The 14,320-nt window shown below is 34.8% G+C and overlaps 2 protein-coding genes across 2 annotated transcripts in view; one reads left to right on the top strand and one right to left on the bottom strand.

Annotated features, from left to right (window-relative positions):
- The window catches only part of LOC132159333 (SLAM family member 5-like), a 110,295-nt gene that overhangs the window by 55,772 nt on the left and 40,203 nt on the right, over positions 1 to 14,320 (bottom strand). The gene's annotated exons all lie outside the window — the stretch shown is intronic.
- On the top strand, positions 1,238 to 8,732 carry LOC132160268 (uncharacterized). The gene is made up of 6 exons (XM_059570014.1): positions 1,238 to 1,412; positions 1,700 to 2,029; positions 2,335 to 2,667; positions 6,440 to 6,772; positions 7,904 to 8,254; positions 8,514 to 8,732. The coding sequence occupies exons 1-6, from the start codon at positions 1,367 to 1,369 to the stop codon at positions 8,651 to 8,653; spliced, it is 1,533 nt and encodes a 510-aa protein (XP_059425997.1). The 5' UTR covers positions 1,238 to 1,366; the 3' UTR covers positions 8,654 to 8,732.

Raw genomic sequence — 14,320 nt, 5'->3', positions numbered from 1 at the left:
AACTAAACCAAACACTGAAAGTGAAAGTGAAAGTTAAGTGACATTCAGCCAAGTATGGTGACCCATACTCAGAATTTGTGCTCTGCATTTAACCCATCCGAAATGCACACACACAGAGCAGTGAACACACACACACACACACACACACACACACACACACTGTGAGCACACACCCGGAGCAGTGGGCAGCCATTTATGCTGCGGCGCCCGGGGAGCAGTTGGGGGTTCAGTGCCTTGCTCAAGGGCACCCAAGTCGTGGTATTGAAGTCTGTCCACCACAATGGTGACTTCAAATGAATCAAATATCAACATTTAAACCTCTGTTAATTCTCAATAAGAGCTTCTCTAGATGTCTGACAGAAATAAAGTCAATCTAATGATTCCATGTTTGTGGAGATGTTTGATCCTCCTCTGCTGAGATCTTCAGAGATAAAATTTATTTGATTTGCAGTTGATTTTACCACATGCTCAATCGTCAGTTATTTCATGAATATTATTTTATTTTCTTGATTTTAGGACAAACACAGTGTCTGAAAATTACATTGAAATAACACGAGTCTAAATCTAATGCATCCTGAGACTGTTGATTTGGTCCCGAAACAGTATAAATTATGCCTAAATGAACCTTAAATGATGTTGAGATATTTCCACTGACCACTTTTGAACTAGTTTTTAACCTTGTAAGGAGGTTCTGTGAACGTCTAAATCAGACGTACAGAAGACGTCAAAAAAGACGTCATAAAAACTTTCATTCTGGCTCCTCAGTGGACGTCTTTTCAACGTCTGCAAAGACATAAAAAGACGTCCAATGGACGTCAACTGGACATAACTTTGCCCAGTGGGCAAGTAAATATTAATTCTACTTTTAAAAACAAATAAATAATCGTGTAGGAGATTGTTTACTTTCACTTTCACTAGGTGTGCAGTGTACACACATAAAAAAAAAATCCGATTTTAAGGCTTGTTATATAACGCGTACATCAACCCGATCACTTTATTTAGCGTTTATGTAAACACTACAAACAGATTCATCAATCGATATTAATTCAGTACGACCTAAAATGTGCATGCAAACATAGCTGTTTCTAAGCCCTGGTGTGTCAACAACTCGAAACGTTTGTCGACACCAGGTGTCGATCTACCAATCCCGTGTTACTACAGTATGTGCTCCAGACTACGCTGGCGAAGCGAGGTCTTAATCGAAAGCAAAACCAGCCAGTTGTGATTTGTTGTTTTTCACACAAGCCTTGGTTATTTGGGGCTCAAAAGAACTCATGAACTTTCGTTTTCATTCTTGATTCGGACGCGATACAAATATATATGTGTATATATATATACTCATGTTTCAGTGGAAAAAGTGTTGAAAATGAAGATCTTCGTTTTGTTCATTCTGTGTCTACTTTTCATTCCCGGTAAGTAGTTTGTTACAATCTGTCTATCCCGTAATCGTTAATAGAGAATCTGGCTTAGTTTGATTTTGTATCAGGTCTTAAATAATCAGACATGTATTATTTAGACTTAGTTATTCTCGTTTGAAGTAGCTGAGGTCTGATATAGTTTATGAATCATGGTTATGATAAACCTATGAGTCATGTGGGATGTATAAAAACATAAGACTCGTGATGTCACAGCACTTTCGTATATTCTTATATCACTCCTCTAGAAGTGATTCAGAATTATTTGTTCATTTCTTTTTCAGGTGATGATGATGATGATGATAAAAAAGAAGTGTTTGTGATGAAGGGAGATTCAGTCACTCTACACACTGAGGTTAAAACAAACCAACAAGACAGAATTACATGGTATTTTAATGACACTCGCATCGCTCAAATCACTGGAGATCTCAGGAGGATCTGTACAGATGTTCAGTGTAATGAAGGTACTGAGAGATTCAGAGACAGACTGAAGCTGGACAGTCAGACGGGTGATCTCACCATCACAGACATCAGAACTACAGACGCTGGAGTTTATCAACTACAAACTATCAGCAGAAGAATTATTCAAAAGATTTTCATTGTTGCTGTTCATGGTGAGTCATTTTAAAGCATGTTACATTTGCTTAAATCACATAATGCATATGTTTTATTTTTACATTGTTGTTGTTTTTTAAGGGGTCCAAGCACCCAAAGTTCAAAAACCCTATTTGTGTTTGTTTTGATTTTCTTTTTCTTCGTGTTTCTTCTAAATGTTTATGTGCATCAGAAACTGTAAATTGCAGAGACCCCAAATTTGTTCCCAAGAGTGTCCAACGCGGGCACGTCTACTGTATTATAGTTAAGTTGTTTTGTTTTTTTCCCAAAAAGATCCTCCAGCAACTGTCAATTTGTTTTTTAGATGTTTCTGGTGCAAAGACTGACAAAATGAAGACAAAAACAGTGAAGGAGGGAAGCTCTGTCACTTTAGACACTCGTGTAATAAAAAACCCAAATGATGCGATGAAGTGGCATTTTAATGTCGATCTCATCGCTGAAATCACTGGAGATCAGAGTAAGATCTGTACAGATGAGAGATTCAGAGACAGACTGAAGCTGGATCATCAGACTGGATCTCTGACCATCATGAACATCACAACCACAGATGCTGGAGTTTATAAACTAGAGATCAACAGCCACATCCACCCTCACCACAGCATCATCAGTGTCAGACGATTCAGCATTACTGTCACTGGTGAGTGTAATATGGTCAATCAATACACATTCCTTTGCAATAAGTACATTTCAATATTGCTATGTATATATTGTGGACAGCTTGAAAACGTAAGCTGTCACGTATCAGAGTGAAAGTATTTTCAAAATACTGAAGGCATTTCAGGCATTTTCAAAGATATTAGCAAAGTTTGGCATGGTTTCCTTCCCAACTAATCAGAAAGAGTGAAAAGCACTCAACTTTTGAACAAGCATGGCAACTTTTGTTCTCTGTTGTCACATTTTAACGTAAATAGTTTCACTGAAAACTAGGACTGTCGAAAATAACCCACTAACTGTGCAATTATTTTGTGCACAGTAGCTAACCATTATTTTGTATTGGAAGTGCAGGAGCGGCTAGCACCTTTTGTGCTTTCACAATTGGTATCATTTGTCAAGCGCCGCTGAGCCACCACTTGTGTACTGCAAATACAGACGAGTATCGTCCATTACACCACATTTTTCCCAGGTGTTTTCCTCTGACCACTGTCTTTAACTGTATGCTTTGGTTTATGATGGGCAGCAAACTCTGCTGCGATGCAACTGTGTTCCCATCCAACTATCCGACACACATGCATGCATGTATCTTAAATGATAAAAGTAATATTCAAATTAAGATATACCTCTAGATTTAAGCATTTATTTATTTGAAAGGTGGGCAATGCTACTGGCATGAAAACGGGAAAAGCCACACTTAAATGATTTTGTGGTTGACTTTTTATTTTTAGTGTTTTAGTGTTTATTTTGACTAAGAACAATGCACTTTGGTTTTAATTCAGTGTGAGTGGTGCAGCAAAAATAGACGCAGCGAGGGATGAGGTTCCGCTGTTGTGTCCCCACCAATGTCATAAGCAAACATATGCCCTTGGCATTTAAAGTGAAACCTGCTGCAGACTTTGCCATTGATGTTAAACAAAGAACAAAAGAAAAAGAGAAGTCACTCACTGCTTGCTGATTGACATTTGTAGCTTGGATAAAGATTAATCTATTCAATTTATTTCTATGCATATAGAATTAATGTCAATTCATGTCAAGAATGTTATGTCATACAAGTTTGTCAAGACTGTGCAGCAATAAGTACTGTTTATGGCGTGCATTTTTATAATTTAAGCTTCAGGTGTGTGTTCACTTCTCACTGCTGTGTGTGCATGGGTTAAATGCAGAGCACCAATTCCGAGAATGGGTTACCATACTTGGCAAATGTCACGACTTTCACTTACACTTTTATGGGGTGCGTGTTCAATACTGTGTGTAAGTCAAGGCAGGGATGGTGGAAAATTGAACTGGAGATGACCAGTGGAGATGGAGCCATTGGGGCAGGAAACCCAGATGGAGACAAGCAGACTTCTGATGGATCTCCCGTGTTCACCACTGGTTTCCCCAGCTCCTGTTTTCCAGTGCTCCTTTCCAGACTCTCTCTTCCACCTCTATCTAAAAAATATATTGTGTGGTCCTCAAGGCAGTGATTCTCATGCATTATGCATTGTTATCCTGTCATGGTGCAAGCAATCGTATCATCAATGAAGTAAATGAAGCTTGAGAAGCTGTTGTATCTGTCATATTGTGGATATCACCTAAAGTTCACTGGTACAAGCCAATGGAAAGTACCAGTACTGCCCTATGGAGGGCACCTAAGACTCACAATCTGTATTGTTATTGTTATTAACTTTATTGTCCCCCTTAGGGGCAATTTGTTCTACAGCATGATAATTTTTGTACACCACATACAAGACAAACAAATGCATGACATAAAGAGCAGATTAAGAAAGGACAAAAAAAAAAAAAAACTAACTACCTCTTCCTATTTGAATTAAGTAAATTGATAGCATATGGAACAAACACAAAGTTAAATCTGTTTATCTTGGCTAGAGGGACCCTGTACAAGGATCCTGAGAGAAGGTTTGAAATGAATGATAAAGAGGGTGAGATGTGTCAGATATGATGCGATGCACTTTCTTTATCACCTGAATGTCAAACAAATCTGACAACCCAGGTAATTTCACACCCAGTGCTTTACTGCAGTTATTTAAACCTTTGACAGAAAATTCTTTTGTTTCAACTTTAAAGATTCAAACCAATAAATCAATGAAAATGTTAAAATCAATTCAACATATACCTTATAAAAAGCAGTCATCGATGTCTCATCAATATTAAATTTAGCTAATTTCTGCAGAAAATAAAGTCTTTTTTGGCTCATATTACACAATTGGTATGGTCTGCAAAATGTAATTTATTATTGATAATACTACCCAGGTAGTTATAACTTTCGACCAATTCAGTCAAATGAATGTTGACAATAGAACATGGAACTGCTGCCTGATTTTACTGCAGCTCGATGCACTTCCTTTGTTTTCTCAGCATTCAGAAGTAGACTAGTCTCTCGACACCAATTTGCAAAATACTCCACAATAGGTCCGTGTTCCCTCTTATCACCAACCAACAAACTTAAAATAACTGTGTCATCAGCAAACTTAAGAATGTACCTATTCTCAAGCTGACTACAACACTCATTTGTGTAAAGGATGTAGAGCAGAGGAGAAAGTACACACCCCTATGGGGAGCCAGTAGATGTAATTCTAGGGCCTGACAGAACGCTATTAACCCTTACCCTTATTTGTAAGGAAATCTAGTAACCAAGTGGCCAATCTTGCATCCACGCCAAAAATAGACCTAAGCTTGTGAATGCAGAAGAAAAATCTACAAATAATAGCTTTCGCATGGTTACTACAACTCTCCAGATGTTTATACAACAGGTCCAGTAAGATCTAAACTGTAGTTAAATTGCATCGGGTTGAGAAATGGTTTATTTTTTCCAATAATAACTTGTTTACTAGTTTCTCAATTACCTTCATTACAAGTGAGGTCTGGGAGACTTGTCTATAACCTGTCAAACCTTTAGGACAATTATTTTTGTGTTATTATAATTATTTATAATAAGTGTTCCTATAGCTCAATTGGTAGAGCATTTGGGGGTTGGATTCCCCGGGAACACATGATAAGTAAAAACGGATAGCCTGAATGCACTGTAAATTGCTTTGGATTAAAGCATCTGCTAAATGCTTAAATTTAATTTAATTTAAATGTAATAATTTTTTTCTACTGGAATAACAATGGACTGTATCCAAAGGATATATATATATGATTGCTTTTTGAGAAAAAAAAAACACGCAATTTGTCATAGCAAAATGGCAGCAGCTGAATTCAAATAAAACGAGAGCGAGTCTGCAATACCAGGATGACAAAATTAAACAATTGAACACCATTTTGAATTTAGTTTTAATATTTTATTAGCTAATCAAACACAAAGCTTCCACCAAAAAAAAAAACAAAAAAAAATTGTTCAAGCTAGACTAGAGTATAGCGCCGACTGCTGTTACCCAGATGAGCCTGTGTTTTTCGCTTAGGTTGTTATCCAGGGATTTTACCAAGTACAACATGTTCCAATCAACCAATAAGAATTGAGATATAACTTTTCAGGAAATATCTGTTTTAGGCTTACAAATTAGATCAAGGTGCCTCTACCCCTTGTTGATCAGTTATCATTTCCCACTGATTTTAGGAATAAAATATGGGTAGGTTTAGGTTTAGGGGTAGGGATTGGGTTAAGTATATATTTTTGGACAATAATGTTGATCCAGGATCATCAATAGATGTTGATCCAGGAACATGTCTTACTTGGCAAAATCACGGCGACCCTTGTTGTATTTTTACTGTTTACTATGACTTGTAATGAAAACTGCTAATTTCTTCTTCAGGTGCATCTGGTGTTGAGACAGATGGAGTGTCAGTGTCTGTGATGGAGGGAGATTCAGTTACTCTACACACTGATGTTGAAATGAACCAGCAAGACCCAATGAAATGGTATTTTAATGACATTCGTATAGCTCAAATAATTGCAAATCTGAATAGGACCTGTACAGATGTTCAGTGTAATGAAGGCACTGAGAGATTCAGAGACAGACTGAAGCTGGATCATCATACGGGTGATCTCACTATCACAAACATCACAACCACAGACTCCGGAGATTATAAACTACAGACCATCAGGAGAAAAGTCATTCAAAAGATCTTCCATGTTGTTGTTCATGGTGAGTCATTTAACAGCAGGCTAAAAAAGCATGGATCACAACATTATTAATGTATTTATTAGTAGCACAGTAGATTAACTCAAAAAATTATCTTAGATTATCTTTGGGCTGAGCTGCACAGAAATGACTGAACAGATAGTTTTTTCATCTTGAACAGCGCCACATATGGGTTATGAGATACCAAAAGTGCACATTTTGTCTTATAACTTTATTTATAACTTTATAACTTTGAACAGTTAGTCAGAAAATCATGCTCTTCGTGTCTATGGATTCCTTGGGTCATAGCGAATCTGGATATAATAACCCATAATCCAGTTTGTTCTAAACATTTCACAGGCTTCATATTAAGGCCTTTACTAGTAAGACATAGTTTATAGTTTTGTTTCACATATGAGTTTAAGGGCTCGGCCCGTCATAGTCTCTGACAGAAAGGCTGTGTTTGACGCTGACAGAGACTCAGGTTGTTTAATGTGTTTTGAAATGTCCTGTCTTCCTGAATGCATAACTTACATTTCACAAGTATTTTCTACGTCTGTAAATGCTAGAAAGCCATGGAAATATTTCAATTTTTCTGGCAGAAGTGCATTAGCCTTCTGCTTTGGGATTCTCAACTAAACTTTACAGAGAACGAGCACCGCCGCTCACATGTGGCCAAACAGACAGAGTACTTGTAGTTGGACAGTAAATTTGACAATTAGATTTTTAAACCTACAAGCAGGTCTAATTTTGATGAAAGCGCTGACTGTAAAGTGACTGTAATGGGGTAATCAAATTAACCTAACTCAACTCTTTGCTTTTTTTAGTTTAGTGAATTTAACTTCCACTTTTAAAGCCTTATTTTTGTTTTTAGACTGCAATGTTACAATGTTAGAATTAAATGTGATTTTAAATATTTTTTGCACATAATATAAAGGCTTACATGGTTACATTCACTTTATTTTGTTTTCATAGCCTTTTTAATGTACATTCTATTTCTGCTGTTCTTGGCTTGGCTCCACAATCGCTGCTTGCAGCTATATTTCTAATTCATTATTTTACGTTTGCCAAAAAACTATTGTTTTTCAGACTGAAAGCTGAAACATTTGTTTTCTCACCAAAATTGAGCTACAATCAGCTGTTGGTTTGTTTCAGATGTTCCTGCTGCTGATCAAGATGATATTAAGAGAAGTTCAGTGAAAGAGGGAGAAGCTGTTACTTTAGACTCTCATGTAATTAAAAAACAGAATGATGTGATGAGATGGTATTTTAATGAGATTCTCATCGCTGAAATCACTGGAGATCAGAGTAAGATCTGTACAGATGATCAGTGTGAAGAGAGATTCAGAGACAGACTGAAGCTGGATCATCAGACTGGATCTCTGACCATCATCAACATCACAAACACAGACTCTGGACTTTATCAGTTAAAGATCATCTACATCATCCGCCTTCGTCACAGCATCAGCATCTTCAGAATAAAGAGATTCAGCATTACTGTCACTAGTGAGTGTAATTTTGTTTCATGTTTTCCTTTCTCTTTTGTGTAATAGTCAGCTGCCCTCTATGTTGAGCCCTTTGTTCTGTGATGTTGTTTTAGCTGTTGTTCCTCAAACACCCACCAGATAGCACCATTTATCAGTTCAATATCAATATCATTCAACTGATAACCAAAGTAGAAATGTGTAGTCGTTAGAAAAAGATTTTGATATCATTGATTATCAGATGATCTCTTGTAATAATGACTGTCTGTCTATCATTACAGATTCAAGTCTGCTTTTAGGGGTTATAGCAGGAATATGTGCTGCTGTTGGTGTTGGTGTTGGTGTGCTGGCCGCTGGGGTGGTTTGTGTAAAGTACTGTTGCTGCAGAAGGGACCGTGAGAAGAAAACTGATGTTTTGTGAAATATACTATGTAAAATTCATTTGTAAAGTAACAGTGGTATTAAAACAGTTTTATATCAGCAGAATAATATGACCATGCTTTAGGTCAGGGTGTAATGTGTACACTTTAAAATAGTTATCATCACTGTGAGATTGAGATTCTTGCACAAATGCTGTATGTTTCAGAATTTATATGAATGCATTTCTGAATGGAACTGATGTCTTTTGAAAACTATTGATAGCAAGTTTTCTATGATGAAATGTGAAATGTATCATTTTATAAAACTTTTATTATTATTATTATTTATAATTATTATTGCGTGAGTGTGAAAACCTGAACTGTAAGTCATTTATTTTCATTTTGTTTTTGAATATGTTTACATAGTCATTGCCTTGAGATGTATATATATATATATATATATATATATATATATATATATATATATATATATATATATATATATACATATATATATATATACATATATATATATATATATATATATATATATATATATATATATATATATATATATATATATATATATATATATATACATATACATACATATATACATATATATATATATGTATATATATATACATATATATACTGTATATGTGTCTCCTGCAGAAAACCTACATATGCTGCTCTCTCAGTCCATTCTTTTGAAAGCACTAGGGTTATTATAGTAAATTAAAACTGAAACTAAAACCATTCCATTATTATTGTAATAAAATGAAATGTAAAAAAGATTAAAATGTATTTGCCAAAGAAAGCAACATGTCATTGAGTTCAACTTTGATTACTGAAAAAAAGAAAAATCATTACTCAAGTCTTCTGTGTCACATGAACCTTCAGAAATCATTTTGTTATATGATGAAAAATCTCAAAACTTATCCACATACTCAGAGTGTTTTATATCAGTTTCCTCACTTCTCAGGGCAAGATGTGTAGTCCACATGCTCTTCCTCTTTCTTATTCTTTAAAAAAAAAAAGAAAGAAAGAAAGAAAAAAAAAAAGAAAGAAAGAAAGAAAAAAAAAACACAACAACAACAAAAGAACAATCGTATTAATACAAAAATTTGTCTTCATGTTTTTGAAAAAATCACTTATACTGAACGGGGCTGCATTTATTTGATGACCAAACAGGAAAAGCACTGCAATTATGACAGTACACTTAAAAATATATATTCTGCCTCAATATATTATAAAATGTAATTTATTATTGTGTCAAAAAGCTGAATTTAGTGGGCGGGGCTTATTTCTCACAGAAGTAGAGCACGCAATTTCAGCGCAAAGCATATTTTTTGATGTTTTAAAAGAGTTAGGTAAGATGTAAAGAGCAAAACATTTCATATTTAACAACTGTTTTACAAATAAAATGTTAAGCGATTGACAACAATATCCAGGGATGGAAACTATTTTTTTTCTTTTTTCTCAAATATTGAATAAAACATGTAAATTGTTAAATGAATAGAAAACACAAGACCAGAAGTATTTCTTATCCTAGTGGACAGCATAGGTAATGCAGCCTTCATCTGTCAGTTAAAATGGAAAATCACGAGCATCGGAGGAAATCTCCAGTCCTGGGAAGTTTGAAGTGGTCTTTGTGTCCATAAGATATAGGCATGTTAATCATATAGGAAATACTCAACAAATTAAGAGTTTGGTTCCAAAACGCATGAATCCATTTTGATCAATTTGAGTAAAAAGCTTTTGTTGTTTGTTTGTTTTTTACCAAGAAACTGACAAAATTTTAATTGATATTTTCTGTTTCAAAGTTTCACATAGCATCTTTAGGTTATAATAACATTAAAAATTTACATTCAGATTTAGATTTTCAATAATTATTAAAAAAAAATGATGAAAAAACACAAAATAGTAAGTTGATCCACATACGACAGCCTCTGAACTTGATCAATACTAATCTTAAATAAGGCACTGGACTAAAAATACATCAGTCATCGCTCCTAAAATGAAATCAACGCCGGGTCATCTTGCTAATGCTATAAATTAATTACAGCAATAAAATAAAATTTCATCATGAACATACATGGACAACAACATCGCACTAAACCACAGAAATTCCAAAATGATATTTCCTTTACATAGCAACCAGAAGTGCATTCATCTTTGCCATGTTACATTCATTATATATGATGTATTAACAAAAACATTAATGGCATCAATACAAAACATTTACACTGACAAGCTGCGCAATATCGTGTTCATAATCAAATGCGACTCATCTGCGACTATGAACGCAATATTGCATAACTTGTCAGTGATCTATGGCTCTGTGTATTAAATGCCGCTCCATCTGAAAGCACGCGATGGAGATTTATCACAGAACCGGCTTTACTGACAAGATGCTGATGACAATTACATGGCGCCGCCATTACAGTCTAGAGTGTGTGGAATGGTGTGCTTTGATTGGTTGTTACTGTTTACAATGTGTGGAATGGTGTGCTTTGATAGGTTGAGTGGATAAATCGCATTCTGGAGGCGTTTGTCGCGGTTTGGAAAAAAAGGGAGAAAACATGGCGTAATAACTCGGCAGATATTGTATTTTGCATAAAATTAAAAATTGACTTTTCAGTGCCAACCAGATACAATACTGATACTGGCGGAAACTCAATAAAAATAAATAAAAAAGGTGATTATCGCATTTTGGAACCAAACTTTTTAAATATATTCAATAGTACTGGAATGTTTAATAGATTAAATTATGAAATAACATTTGGCCAATCAATAAAAATAAAAAAGGAGGCTTTTATAATTTGCGGATATGGTGCTGGTGTGTGTGAAGGATCATTACAGACAAAAACAAGAATGCAAACTGATCTAAATCTGATTAGCTGGTAAAATCATACAGAGACACATGACATGAATAAATGCTCTTACCGGTTTATGTGCATTTCTTTTGTAAAACACTGGCTCGGTGTAAGTAACCTCATCATCACAAGTCTGAACTGTTTCAACAGCAATAATAAATGGATAAAAAAAAACATCTTAACTAGACCTGTTTCTTTATGTTATTAGGGTTTGTCAAAGCTAAAGTGTTAATGTAAACAGTTGGTTAAATGTTTAACGCTTCACTTTTTAAAAACGGCATTTACAATTTTTTTCTCTCACAAAGTCCCAATAAGTACATGTTTATGATTAAATGTGAAGATACATTACTTAAGATATAATACTTATAAATTAATTGTATATCAAACCCAGATGCATAGCACAAATTAAGTCCTTTGTATTTTTTGTAAGGTTGAAATGTTATTAAGTGGAACATCTGGAACATTATCATTCAATAGAGATGAACAGTGGATCTCCACACAGGTTAGATTATGAAGATGTTATGAAATATTATTAAGATTGTGTTTGTAAAGTGTGGGTAAAGTTGTAGTTGTTTTGATGCAGTATGCAGAATCTATTTTTGTGCTAATGAGATGAGTAAAGAAAGCTGACCAGTGCAGTTATATAGATATAGATATAGATATGTATTCTGACATGAGTGTAAATCCACAGAAACCGCCAAACCCAATAACTACATATTATTATTTCTTTCCATGTCTTATTAAAAGGAACTAAAACATGTTAGCTGCAATAATAATGAGAATATTTGTAATTAAATAATAATTAAAGCTATCAATTAATTCGAAATATTTAGAGAATAATTTTAGAGTATTGTTTTCGAGCACTTGCCTTCTTGATCAGTTTTTCTATATTTCTTGTAGATCCAGAAGATCACAACTGCAGTGACAATCAGCAGAAATACAGCAACAGGAACAGAGATCACCTCTAAATATGATAAAGGTAGACCCTGATCTGTAATGAACAAAATGAGCTGTTAGTGTGACTGAATCTGTCTGTCTGATCTACAACAGTCACTATCATACACCAGCACTGTAGAACTAAGAGATATGTGCTTAGAAAATGAACATTAAAATCAACATCACCATACCTGCACATGTGTGACAGAGTTGAGTGATGTCCAGATGTGTGGTCTGGTTTCTGATGGGATTGTTGATCACACAGCTGTAGCTGTTTTTCTCCTGATATTCCACCTCCAGAGGTAGAGAGAGACTGATGCTGAGATCAGACACACTGATGCTGGACAATAAACTGTTTCCTTTGTACCAGGAGAGAGTCACATGACCCACATTCACCACTGAACACAACAATGAACAATTCTGCTGTGATGAAGATGATGATGAAGATGAAGATGATGATGAAGAACAGTCTCTGGTAATGTTAGGAACAGGCAGATGAGCTAAAACATGAGAGAACGAGAAGGAAATAAATGTATTTCCACTTGTTCCTCATTTCAGTCAATCAGTCAATAAATAAATAAGAATTATTGAACTCATTGTATACATAAAATGATTTGTTTCAATACTAAAGCCACAAGACACGAACAATTTTTGTTGATATGATTTTAGCGTGAAAAATCACTTCATAGCCTTGTCTGTGTAAAATTAAATCTAATTGTACAACTTTGTCACTTTGATCATTTTCGGAATTGTAAAACCCTGATTGTAACAAATATAATTTAGACAACTTCACAGTTCAAATACACAATTTAAGAGAACAATTAATATTCAGAGTGTTTTTATTAAATCATGAGCTTCACATTTCCACTTTTAAATCCTCTAAACATCGATACTATTTATTTCCACTGTAAGCATCTTGATCTTGAAGGGAGGAGATAAAATTAATTATTGCAAATATCAACATTATGCCAAAAATGCTATCAACTGAGCTTAACTTGTATTGAACCTAAAATATTCCTTTAATTAAACAATAATATGTGAATGCTTGAAAAAAAGATCTCTACTCACCATAAACAGAAACACTGAATGTTTTAGATGACAATTTTGCTCCACTTGCTTGTAGTTGATAGTCTCCAGTGTGTTGAGTTGTGATGTTTGTGATGGTCAGAGATCCAGTCTGATGATCCAGCTTCACTCTGTCTCTGAATCTCTCATCAGGAACATCATCAAATATGGAGAAAACTCCAGCCTCTCTATTTATTTTAGCTACAATATATTTTTCTGCACCAAAATACCACAGTACTTCGTCCTCCTCACTTATTTTAATATTGTGAGTGCTTAAAATGACAGAATCTCCCTCCATTAATGATACTGTCTCACCAAACACACCTAATGAACATTGAAAAAGTTTTTTGTCACAGATTAGGTCATTATAGTTTACACACCTTGAAATCAGTTTGTAGTGGTTTTGAATGTGAATTGAAGAACAGCATAAGATATTTAGAACAACATGAGATTTGAACACAGCAGATGAAAATGCTAATATTTAACAATATACCAACAGTAGAGGCAGCTTTATTATTGTGTAATGAAAAAAAAATAATAAAGCCATAAAAATACATTTATAACTTACCAATCAGGCTCCACCAGCACATACAGAACAACAACATGTGAAACATTTTCTTCAACAGTTCAGAGTCTGATCTAATGTCTGTCTGCTGAAAAACAGCAGAACAGTGTGTGCATCCTCCCTCGACTGTTTGACCCTCCTTGTTCACACACACACACACACACACACACACACACACACACACACGCACACACACACGCTGAACGCATGTTATACTGTAGTTACATATAAATGTTCTTAAGACTTTAGATGTTTACATTAGTGAAAAAACATTCTTCATTTTT

The sequence above is a fragment of the Carassius carassius genome, chromosome 16 (genome assembly GCF_963082965.1).
Source record: "Carassius carassius chromosome 16, fCarCar2.1, whole genome shotgun sequence".
Classification (NCBI taxonomy): Eukaryota; Metazoa; Chordata; class Actinopteri; order Cypriniformes; family Cyprinidae; genus Carassius; species Carassius carassius.
The sequence above is the reverse complement of the archived record's forward strand: the minus strand, read 5'-3'. Positions and strand labels throughout refer to the sequence as shown.